Source organism: Lissotriton vulgaris, chromosome 12, assembly GCF_964263255.1.
Source record: "Lissotriton vulgaris chromosome 12, aLisVul1.2, whole genome shotgun sequence".
Lineage (NCBI taxonomy): Eukaryota > Metazoa > Chordata > Amphibia > Caudata > Salamandridae > Lissotriton > Lissotriton vulgaris.
The window spans coordinates 131,732,544-131,745,449 of record NC_141700.1 but is presented as its reverse complement, the minus strand read 5'-3'; the positions used below and the strand labels follow the sequence as shown (position 1 = coordinate 131,745,449).

Below are 12,906 nucleotides of genomic sequence, written 5' to 3'. Positions count from 1 at the left end.
GGTGCTGCTCCCCAGCCAGCCTGATGCAGCAGCCCCCCAGGAAGAGGTACCGGTGCTCCTGAAGATCAGATTGGTCCCCCCACCGAGTGAGAGAACACCAGGACCAACTGGAGCCGCACAGGACAAATACCCAGGGCACTGCACTCCTTGCAGCAGCCAAGGCCTGTTTAAGTCCAGTCGGAACTCTAACAGCACCGAGACTAAGGAGCCATCAAGGGATGTCAGCACCGCAGAGACCCACTTCTAGAGTGGCCCAGCTGTCCTGATTTTGCACCCTCAACCGGCGAGACCAACAACCACAAGGAACTAGGACGCACAGAGCCCAGCTGACCTTTCCACTCTGCACCCGAGCACCCCAGCCCGGGTACCAACGAACCAGGTGTGCCCCCGTGTTCCCAGCACCCTTAGGACCCGAGCCGCCCATTGAGATCTCCCGGACTTGTCCCCAAGTCCCCCTCTGCAGCCTGTTTGTAGGTGGCCCACCTTTTATCCATCTGACGTAGGCACAGCTACCAACCCAACCAGCACCCCTGCACCTGGATGCGTCAAGGCAGGTAACTAGTAACTGCTGGTACCACTTTGGACCAAGGTCCCCTACGACCCTAAGTCCTAAAGGAGACCCCAAGAAACCGACCATAAATACCTGTATGCAACATATGCCTTTTCTTCCATAGGGAATCATTGCTGCGTAAAGACTCATTAAAGTGAACTGTTTATTTGTGAAATTCAGTATTTAAAAAAAGTACTTATTTGATAACGAAGTTCTTGGTATCAAAATTTATATAAAATCACAAGTTATGTTTCTAAATTGATTTGGGATTTATTCTTGATTGTGCGTTTCATTAATTGCCTCTATGAGAGCAGCAAATACTTAGCTCTACCCTCTGATAAGCCTAAAATTCCCGCCCACGCTACAACAAAAATTAGCATTTAGCCTTATCATCTTTGCCTCTGTAAACAGATAAGGGTTACCTGGAGTCTTTACACAGTGTACCCCGTTTTGGTCCACTATATAAAGAGCCAGCTTCCTAAACTCACCCTCTGTCTGTGCAGAATGTTTATCTGTGATAGGATAACTCCATTGAGTTATTTTTCTTTCATTATTAATTCCGCCTTCTGTTTGCTCTCTCTCTGTCTCATTCTCTCATTGTCCCTATAGCCTCTCAGTCGCTCTCTCGCTATATATAATTTCCATGCTACCTGTCTCATTTGATGTATCCCATTGTCTGTACAGGTTAAATCTTCCCTTCTCTCTGTTTCTCCCTCATTGATCACTGTGTACCCCTACTGCTTCAGCTAATATATTGTTGGTGTAGCTGTCTGTGTTCTCTGACTCTTACAATTTCTTTGCAACTTCTTGTTCTTACTCTTTTTTCTCAGTGTGTCTCCCATTGCCAGTAAAGTCTTCCACTGTTGTTTTTTCTCTTAATCCTTGCAGCATACCATGCTGCCATTCACAGATTGTCATCGTCTATATAGCCTTTTTATTTGTTTTTTACTCTTTTCTTTTTCTTTTTTTAAATATCTTTGTTTTGTTTTTGTCATGTCAAACAGCAAATTAGAGTGTGATTTCTTATCCAAAAAACTCCTAGAAAATCAGAAGTGCCAGGAGTACACAGACATCAGTTTACACAAGTCAAGCACGTAGCAACAAGGTGTAGCATCAAGAAGGATGGAGTCCATTAATAAATGATAGGACATTACGGTGCACGTTAGAATTACAATCATGTTGAAGGATCCACCGCATCCACAGTGAAGTCTAGGTCATAGTATTTTAGCCAGCTCCCCAAAAGCTTGAAACATTTGTTTGGGCACCCCCTACTCCCGTAGGTGACCTTCTCATGTGCCATGTATAGGTCTATCTACTTCCTCCATTATCCTAAGGTCGAGGTCTCTGGTGCACCACAGTGATGTGCCACATCATGCTTGGCCACCAGGTTACAAAAGAGTAGTTTCACCCAGGGGATGGCCACATCACCTTGAATACCTAGTAGAATGTATTTTGGCTCAAGAGAGATGTCTTTTCCCAACACGTGACTGAGTTTCTTCACCACCTGTGACCAATATTCCTGAATAGCTGGCCAGCCCTATATCATATGGATAAATGTACCCCTTGCTCCCCTACAGCGCCTTTTCCATGTGGTGTAGGCGATCACGATTATAGTACACTTGGTGCAGTATTTTGAGCTGTATCAGGCGCAGTCAGGACTTTATGGCCATCTCTCTTGGGTGCATCAGGGCAACCTCCCAGTTCCCGCATCCACGCGCCTTCCCAGAATGGCGTTACCCGTCTTATATTTCCTGCCCAACCTATGCACTTAGTGGCCTTCTTCCATGCTTCCAATGCCACCTGTGTCTCTGGCAGCAACTGTCGAGTGCCCTTCCCTCCTTACTGGTAATGCAAATAGGACCCGCTGGCGAACTGTGCTCATTACAGTCTGTTAGTTGAGTGGTCCTTTGGTGCAGAAAACCAATCATTTATAGCCACCATGTGTCCTCCCAGTAGTAGACCCTAATGTCTGGGAGAACCTTTGCACCACTGTATGGATTACGCCGAAGTGTGAGCGCTAACCTAGGGTGCCACCCCATCCCACAGTAGAGTTTTCAGGTCATCCTCTAGCTTGGCGAATTTTACCTCTGGGATTGGGTAATATGTGTTTTGCAGGGCATATAGCAATTTGGGGAGTGTGATCATTTTAAAGACTGCCTCCCTCCCCACCAGCGTAAGAGACAGCGCACACCATCTCTCCTCCTCTTCTTAAAATTTCAGTACTATCCATCCCAAAGTCCTGGACAGACATCTCCCTGTGGGGGAGTTATATAAATGCCCAAGTATTGGAAACAGTCTCTACTTGGAGCTTTCGAGGTAGGATGGTTGGATCAAATGGGCCATAGGGGTGGCAAAGCATCAACGTTTTCTAGTTGATATGGTAACCAGAATGAACGCTGTACGTCTCCAACGTCTGGAGAATAGCCAGGGTAGTTGTCACCAGCTCGATGACCTAGTATTCATAAAGCAAGATTTTTCCTTCTTCCTTGTTAGTGCTGGAGACTTTAAATCCTTGGATGTCGGAACAGGTACAGTTCATAGCGGCCAATGACTCAATAGTGAGGGCAAAAAGCAAGGGGGACAGAAGGCACCCCTGTCAGGTGCCCGCCCAATTGGAAATGTCAGTGAAAGAGTGCTATTCACCCGCACCGCTGCAGTGGGGGCCAGATAGAGTAGCTTAATCCATTGTCTAAATTTAGGGCCACATCCAAACTTTCTCAGTGTCTGATGAAGGAAGGGCCAGTGAATTACTTCAAATACCTTTTTGGCATCTAATGATAGAAATACATGGGGTTCCTCCATGTGGCTTGCCTCCAACATCCAGTTGTGCAAGCGACAGAGGTTGAGTCTAGTAGACCTGCCTGTTAGGAAGCCCAACTGGTCTCTGTGTTTAAGCGGAACTATCACTGTTAAAAGCCTGGTGGCCAGAATTGTGGCCAGCATCTTTGTTTCAGTGTTTAGTAAGGAGATAGGGCGGTAGGAGCTACAAATGGTCTCCGGCTTGCCCTTCTTGTGGTTCACAGCAATGGTAGCACATTGTAAGTCTGGTGAGAGTTCACCCTTGTCCCTCGCATCTTTGAAAAGGTTCAACAGCTATGGACCCAACAGCCCTAGGTATCGCTTAAAGAATTGAGCTGGGAGACTGTTATGCCCCAGAATCTTCCCTGATTTCAGTTTCAGAATGACCGCCTGGACGTCTTCAAGTGTGATTTCCTCCTCTAGCGCCAGTCAGCCCTTGGCAGGCACCTCTGGCATGTCTACAGTGTCCAGGTTGTCCGCTATGTGCTTCGTTTCCATTAGTGTGCGAGCCCTATAAAAAGAGGCATAGACCCGTGCTAAGGCCTCCGCAGTTGTCGTGTCCATCAAGTGGGGAGCCCCGGTCTCGTTATTGACACACCGCACCCAGGGTGTCTCTGCCTCCCTACTGCTCAGCCAGGCAAGCAACTTGCCCGCCTTCTCCACGGCATCATAGAGGCAATGTTCCATGGCCACCATCTGCTTTTTGACCCTCCCCTGTTTCAAATCTCGGTATTCTGTCTGGAGCACCTCTAGTTTGCGGGGGATTTGTAGATCCGTCCAGTCCCCGGGGGACTCCGAGATGTCCTTGAGCTAACCCCAATCTCCTCTATCTCCGCCGTTGCTTTATTCTTCTTATGGGCCAGTATATTCTGTGCCCTATCTCTCTGGATTTATAGGCTTCCCAGGGCACTACTGCTCTGCTGTCCCCTTGTTTTCCTTAAAGAAAAGTTCAGAATCAGCTGTAGCGCCTGAACAACCTCTCCGTCGCTCAGGTCCCATGAGTTGGGCTTCCAGGCCGTATCTGAGGAGAGCACCTCCCGCCCGTGATCCAGAGAGGCGAGTAATCCGATAAACCAAGTGTTAAGTAGTCTGCCCTGTCCACCCCGGCCACCTTACTTGCTGGAGCGAATTTATAGTCAATCTTAGAAAAGACCCTGTGTGTCCTGGAGAAATAGGAATAGTCCCTGTCCCTCGGGTGATGTTGCCGCCACAAGTCAGAGAGACTCAGTGAGTCCGCAAATAGTGCCAAGGGCGTGTCCCTTAGGAGGGCGGTAGCTACACCTGAATGGTCCAAATTGGGTGCCATGACATAATTGAAGTCACTTCTCACAACATGTTGGTCGGAGTTGGCCTCCAGGAATATGGTTGCTTCATGGTCCAATACAGGCACTTGCAGTCGGGGTTCATATATCCTGATTAGGGCAATTGAAGTCCTCCCCCATAGTCCCTGGACCCATACATATCTCCAGTTCTGATCTACCCATGTCCACGGCACCTAGATCGTGGGCTTCTTTTTTATCAATACAGCCATCCCACCCCTCCACACACCAGTTATTTGTCAGTATCCTGCGACAAAGGTGGTGGGGAGGCCCCTTCTGATTCTCCCGAAACACTTCTGCCAGGTTCAATGTACCATCCGGCTGCACTTCGATGCACTGTGACATCCCATCTTGGGTCATCCCCATCTCAGCCTAGTCCAGGGAGATCTGTATTGTTGACCCCTCGAATCTGGGGTCTCCATGCTTTCTGGCTCATTGCAGTGTTGTGTCACGGTCTCTATAGTTTAGGATTTTGGCCATGAAAGCCCTTGAGAGGCCCCGGGCTGGGGTTGTCCTTTCAAGGCTCTACGGGCTCATTCAATCCCAAGGAGCTTAGATAGGCCTGTCTCCCATCAGTATGGTGAGCCATTGCTCCAGGAAGAGCTCTGTGACCTCTCCCTCTGCTCGTTCCAGGAACCCTACAAATCTTCGTTATAATGACAAAATATTCCCTCTGCATCTCCCAGGCGTTTCTCGAAGTGCAGAGCTTGAACTGATAAGGTATGTACTATGTCAATGTCTTTACCTCCTGTGTCAGTACCTGTACCTTTCCTTTGGTCTCTTTGGAGCGCTGGGAGACTGCCCATAGATCCGAGCATGGCAGATTTAATTCAGCTGTGATAGTGTCTAGTTTATGTTCCTAGACTTGCTTGGAGGCCTCAAGCGCGACCAGAATTTGAGCGCCTGAGGTTTCCAATCCAGGCGTTGGAGGTGTGCATCGGCTGGTGTTCTAGCTCCTGTGAAAAAGGTACCTATGCAGCTGCTGTGATTCCCTCACAGCCTTTCCCCAAACCATTCTGAGTTCCTCAACAGGCGCGGTGCCCAACGGCGGAAGGCCCAGGATCCTACAGCGTCATCACACGGGCGTCTCCAAGCCCAGAAGCCCGCTGCTGCCGCGTTGCTCTGTCCTCGCCCCTCACCAGCCGCCGTGACCTCAAGCTAGCAGATCCTCCATGGCTCCCAACAGCACAGTGCCGCCACGGGCTCTGGTAATGCTCGTGCCTCGGTCTCGGCACCCGTCACCCTGCAGCCAGCCCCCCAGTAGAGATCTTCAGTTTAGGAGCGTCTCTGGGGTCACCCCCACTTAATCCACCTCAGCATGAATAGTGGCAGCCCAGGAATGCAGTTTAACAGAGGATTTTTGTGGATTGTTGTGGGTTGCTGGGAGAGCTCCCCCTAGCACATCGTGTCGGCCATCTTGCTTGGCAAACGCCCTTGTCTATATAGCCTTTTAAGCTATCTCTCACTGTAGTTCACATTGTTGGTGAGGTATTCCGTTTCCTCCATCATCATCTCTGTTTTTCTGTCTCGGTTTCACTTTCTCATTGTCTGTGCAGCCTGCAATGTTCTGCTTCTTACACTCTGAGCGCCCAACCTTTATTCAGCCTCAGTTCAAGATATGTGTGCATCTTTCCATGTTCCTTCTCTGTCCTACATTTGCCTATGAAGCTTTCATGGTCACTCTCATTCTCTGCCTCTTGTTGTCTTTACAGTCTTCATACAATGATTTTGACTCTCTGATTTCCCCTCCAGGCCTCTCTGCAGCAGCCGGGATTGGAGTGGATGACCTGAGGCGCCTGTGCATTCTCCGACTTAGCTTCGTTAAGGGCTGGGGTCCAGATTACCCCCGCCAGAGCATCAAGCACACTCCTTGCTGGATCGAGGTGCACTTACATCGCGCCCTGCAGCTCTTGGACGAGGTCTTGCACACAATGCCCATGGCAGACCCTGGGCCCGTGAACTAACAGAGCGGCTGGCAGTGACACTGGAATACTTGCCATCATTAGCTGCCTACAGCACTGCACACTCCCTGAGGCCAAGCAACATGGCTAGTGGTACTGGATGTATATTGTGTTGTCTTGCTCTTCATTTTGTGAAGGTTCTCTAAGATAACAGGGCTGGTAAGCCACACGTGAAGACAAAGAAGAGAACAGGGACCACCAACAATCATGGAGCGACCAGCTAGGATTTATCTCAGTATTGACGGTGGGCATGGTATTGCCTGGACTGAGGTTCACAGTCTTCGGCCTGTCGTGCGTTTCTGTTCCAGAAACTTGCGTTCAAGAGCACCTCCCGTCCTGGCCTCAATGTATATTATACCTTGTCCATTATAAAGAAGAAAAAGATTTGCATGGGGAGCCCTTGAGGTAATAGAATATGCTCTCCACATTCCAAAGTCAACAACCCGTTCCACTTATAAGCTGCAAGTATGGGGATTCGGACAGATGGGAGGATTCTGCTGCTTCCTAAATTGAGTGCGTTCAAACACGCACTATCTTCTTTGGATGTTGCAACGTACAGAGTGGGTGCCAAGTGTAGAAGAGGACAAGATGCCCACTCCTTTAACATTTTGAATTATTTTTTTAACACCAAAGTTCAATTAAAGGTTAAATCACCAAAAAGAAGCTGCAAATTGGAAAGACCAGTAAGCTTGTAACACTAAAGAGTCTCCGGACCCGCCCCTAGTAGAAAGAGCTGAACCAACAAATCTTGTGAAATCCGGTCTGCGGGTCTGTGTATGGATCTCATTGTAGGTGTGCCGTACTAAACAGGTCGCTTGCAAAGAGCAAGAAAACACATTGTCTTTTTTCCTTGCCAATCGTTGGTCTTGTTCATCAATTCCTTTAGAAACCTGGTTGTTTGGAATTAGGTATCTGGTAGGATACTCTGTTTCTATATTGCACATGTTTTTAGGTGCCATATACTTTCTGCATCTTAACACGTTGTTGGGTGTGCAAAAACATATCCTACCCTCTTTAATGATCACAAGATCTTCAGAGAAGGTGCACAGGGTCATTCAACAGGTGGTGTGCAATCAGTAGCTCACCAAAGATATGTTATGCTTAAATATTAATAATAAGTGCTCACCAACATCTTTGAAGACTTTCCATAGAAACTGCTGGCAGAGATGGTCCCTAGGCCCAGGCTGCACCACCTTCACTTCCTTTTGGAAGAGCTGCTGTACCCACGTAATGTCCAGCTTTGTATACTTAATTTAAATCAAACATTTTAAAGAAAGTGTCTCTGTTCTACTCAACGTTCAGTGATTTAAAATATGTCAGAGCTTCTATATGCCTTGTGTGGCAGTGAGCATACACAGAGACACATATTTAGCTCAGTGACTTTGGAATATTCCATTGTAGCAATCACTGAATGTTTGTAAAATGTCAAAATCATAAGCAATCCAGTCTCCATCTCCTTCCCTCACTGTCTTTCTTCTGAGAACGCATAGATGCTAGAGAAAGAAGGTGCTGGATGCCTGCTGCCCTTGAGGTGACAGAGGGAGGTCTATTCACATTCTCTCAAGTTGTATAATATCTTACCTGATTCAAAAAGAAAGGCATAAAATGTTTGATTTAGTCTAGACTTTGACTTAATAGAAAGTGTTGAGCATTTCTGCCAGTACAGTGTGGGCTAATGAATAAACTTCAGGCGTAAGAATCTCAAAGAAGAAGATATATTGAAGTCAAACACACAGTCTCTGTAGTTCAAGTACAAAAGGGTCATAGCACTGAAACACAGACTGCCATAGACTGAAACAAATGGAAAAGAAATTTGAGATCCACCGCTAAACCGGTACCTTGTAGCAAGGTATAGTGAGTGATCCGTACTCTAAATAAATACCCTAACACGCTTACAGTCAAAAAGTGAAAGTACATGTGACAGTGATAATGAGGCCAGATCAATCTGCAATCTTATGTTTTGCTCAGCTAGTGTTGGGCTTGCATTGAGTTTGTTCTATTAATGTTTCTCAGTGACTTTTGCTGAGCGTTGTCTCACTGGCCAGTCAAGGAGTCTGGTATACTGCTGGTGCAAGGTGGGATTTGCAGATGTCCTTCAGAGTATGAAGATCATGCATTCTTCCAACCTAGTGTTCTCAGGATGTTAGCGGGGTTATAGGGGATGGTGCCAAAATATTCAAAATAACCTAGAGGTGATAGCAACCCTGATGTTCCACTACACCGTAAATGTTCTCTGTTTTTATAAAGCACTGTTACTCGTGTTCACCCTGTTTCTAAGCACTTTTGGGTTTGGTACGTAAAGTAACTGAGGCCTGGGAGAGTCAGAACTATATTCTTTGTTCTTCATCGAGGGACTGTTCACTTAATTTATACGCACTCTATATCTCTGCCCCTGTGTGGCTTTCTAGAACACTTTATTGGTAAAAAACTAACAATGAGGGCGTGTTTTCTGTTTTGTTTTAAATGATACCCATTAACACCTTGAGAAAGCTAATTCAGAGGTAACAGCTTCTGAAACATTATAAATGTATTTTTAAAAGGAAGGAGAGAGCACATAAACTGCAGTTATATCAAATTAAAACCCTGCGTTACGCGTCGAAGCCAGTCACAAAGCACTTCATGTTGAAGTTTGAAACAGGCATTAGGATTGTAATTCTGAAAATCCCTTCTAAGTCTCAAGTTTTTGGGGAGTACTAACCAAGGTGAAGATGTTGCATACACAAATGTTTCTCTTCCTTTGGCTCTTCTTTAACAGTTATAAATACTGAATAGTTCCACCCAAGAATGTGATCAGGCATCACTTTTAAATATAGATATGTGCATACAAAAAGGTCACCGCTGTACCTGTTTTCGACATAGTAGTCCTCAACCTTGATCAGAAGTATGAAGATCAAGCATGACAGTATCTATTCTTATAGCTCCCTGGATGGGGGACTTAAGGAAACTGATTTTGAAAGGTTTCAGACAAAACAAAATAGCCTATAAAGCCAGAGCTCATTGCTCAGAATACCTACACAGGGAGCTGAAAAAAAGAACCGACCTAGCTGCTATTGACAGGACATGAAGGAATTGGAGTTTCTTAAAGTAACAGTGCCAGTTTTTCTGCTTGTAATGATTGGAAAGACATTTGATAAAGGGAGTTTCCTTGATGCTATTTTGCAAATAGTGGAAATGTTTATTGAAATTGGTCAGTTTTTAAAGAAACAACTTAAAGAAAAATCGGCCTATGTCACCTATACATAACTGCTTTCATGCGTCGGCTGGCCCCCGGCCGTCCGACGTCACTGTGGGCGTGTGCGCCAGACGTCCGGGGGCCATCCGATCTGCGCACACGTCAAATTCGCCCGCACCGCCGCGGCGAAATGAATAACCTTCCAACATTATTATTATTTTTTTAATGGCTTTTCTACAGACATTTGTTTTATATATATATACCATTTTAAAAGTGCTCCAGGGTTTGTTGCCTGGGTAGGATTGTTCAGTGCTTACAGCTGTTACTAAGATTCCCAATGTGGAGAACTAGGATTGCTGATGAATAATCTTTTTATATACACTATGCCATGTGAAGAGCACTTCACAAAGTGTGACTACTGAGAAGATAGTTGGAGGTAGCCCTCCTTTATATAGCATTAAAATGAAATCCCTCTCACCTGTGAAAGTTGTGCCTTCTGGGAGTGGAAGAGCAGCCTCTCTGCATTAATGGGACACTGCATATTTCCTCACTTTCTTTAATTTTGTTCCTCTTAAAAAGAGACAAAAAAGTTTAGATTGTCTAACCTTAAAAAGGAAAACATGTTTTGTTTTGAAGGCAAAGGCGATAGGGTACCCTGTCTGCCAAAATTATGGGCTGCCTGCTCTATTTAAGATCAGGATGACCAATTGCTTTCTTTGGACATGGAGCCAGTGACAGAATGATTCCTCCAATGAAAGGGAATTACACCATCCACCCTAATTGCATTGTATGGTGAGCTGTCCTTTTCATTTTGTCCATCACCACAAGGTTAACCTAGCAGTAAAAAACTGAAAAAATCTAATAAAGCACCTGCCCTTCCACCAGCCAGAGTTTGTTTTTCAATAACAAACTCCCACTTTAGGAGTCTGTTGTTAAAAACCCAAACATTGCTCAAGTTTGTTGAACTGGTGTCAAAATACACATCGCCTTTCCACCAAGTTTTTTGTACTTTGACTTGAACCACCATGATGGCATTTTCTGACAAAGCATATAGATCACAACTGGGCCAGCAGTGACCTCTAACTTTTGACAGAAAGTAGTCCATCAGAGTGGCATACGTAATATCGTCCTCCGCCCTGACGTACCATGTGCCAAACTCAGGATCTGGTCAAAAAGTATTTTGGGATTCCTCACATGGGTGGAGCTATTCAGTGTTCATTAATGTCCATGAAGATCCAATGATGGAGCAAGTTATTTAGTAAGGATTATAGCCTTTTGGTCATGCAAGAACCATGTTTATCCCAGGGCAGTGGTGGAGCCTCTGGATCCTGTCTCCCAAATGACTGACAGTCACATGAGACTCGTATAATACTCATCCAGTGCGCACACAATAATAAGCAAACAGAAGGTATCTCCAGAGTACGTTCATACTTTGGCATGCTGTACTCATTATCAATTAATTTTATATTACAAAGGTCCTAGGTTTATAATGATATCTAAAGGATTAGTTTTCACAGGCTAAAAATAAAGACTGTGTTTTTTCTCTTTTAGTGTCCAGCCGGACCTAGAAGTATTTATTTTCAAAAATAATGAAGATAAACAGCATAAAGCGAAAACATTTCGCACATTAATAACTGGGCACAAGCCTGTACCAAGTCAAGGGGAGACAATACAGAAAGAAAAGACAAAGAATTCACAGGCAAACAAGGAGAACAGGGTGGCTTATAATACAATGCAAGAAATTCTTGAATAAGCACAAACCCACAGAAACTGCCGGGAAATTAAAAATTAAATAACGGGCAGTACTGCAAAACAGTCGACGAACGTTTCGATCCCTATCTCCAATAATGTACTGGGATCATCTTCAGGACTAGAATTGATTTTGCCTGAGTTATCAAGTGAGCCTGTAGGGTATAAACAGGAGGAAAAAGAAAAGAGAAAAAGGTTTTTTCTGTATCAATTATTTACAGTGTAAGCGCTAAAAGACTAATGTGCTAGTCAACAGCCGTTTTTCCATGCAAGGTGCAACGTGTGCATATGCAGTCGGGTGTTCCCAAAGGGCACGGAACTCATTGTGCTCGTGTTTGGGATGCATGACAACAGAACATACGAACAAGGCATACCGCGTTCTTTTATGTGGCAATAGTGCTAGGTGGCGGGGAATATGTAATATTGGTGGTGGAATATCGTGGTGATGGGAGGTAAGGATTATAGCCTTTTGGTCATGCAAGAACCATGTTTATCCCAGGGCAGTGGTGGAGCCTCTGGATCCTGTCTCCCAAATGACTGACAGTCACATGAGACTCGTATAATACTCATCCAGTGCGCACACAATAATAAGCAAACAGAAGGTATCTCCAGAGTACGTTCATACTTTGGCATGCTGTACTCATTATCAAAACAGCAAACTACATTACATTTAAAATAAGTCTGGTGTTATTTATTCAACACAGTAGCACAGGCCTGGTCAAACTTTTTAGCTCTGGTGTTAGACAAGCTCTCTATATGGGCTCTCAGTCAGCCTTCTTGGTTCATTGGTCTCTTATTGTGTAATTCACAATTTGCTTCTGCTTACTATAGGAAACAGCATGGGGTAAGCCCACTTCAGCCATTGGTTAACTTCATTGTGAGTGACAGTATTCTGTCCTTTCACAGGGAGCACATTCACACACAACATTGTTCCTTCAAGCGTTAAGGACTACTGTGACAATGTGTGCTTTATGAAAGCATAAAAGTCAATCTTTTTATCAACTTGATGAGGGCTAGCAGCTTCCCTAACAAAAATGTTTGCAAAAACCATAACAAAACAAGCATTCAAAAGGATGGCTTCCTACGTCAGATCTACCGAATTTGCCAGTGCTTCTTTTATAATACAACTTTCACCAAAGTGTGGGGCAAACAAACAATAAATCCTTAACCCATTGTTTTTCGCACAAATGGTTAATTACCAAATAATACCTAAAAAAGTATGTCTTATTTGATTTTGTAAAAAGGGAGTCCTTGTCCAGACATTGAAACTTTTATTTATAAACTCTTGGGTTTATGTGATGTCTATAAACTTACATGGGGAACCCCTTGGCTGGGATGCCCACTTCCTTACCCTAC

At 45.0% G+C, this 12,906-nt stretch overlaps 1 protein-coding gene across 2 annotated transcripts in view; it reads left to right on the top strand.

Annotated features, from left to right (window-relative positions):
• Nucleotides 1-9,328, top strand: part of LOC147673637 (SMAD family member 4-like) — a 262,917-nt gene extending 253,589 nt beyond the window's left edge. For both annotated transcript variants that reach the window (XM_086947574.1, XM_086947573.1), the window contains one exon: nt 6,421-9,328. In XM_086947574.1, coding sequence (XP_086803700.1) covers nt 6,421-6,632 — 212 coding nt within the window. In that variant the 3' untranslated portion in view covers nt 6,633-9,328. The remainder of the gene's footprint in view (nt 1-6,420) is intronic.
• The last annotated feature ends 3,578 nt before the right edge of the window (nt 9,329-12,906 follow it).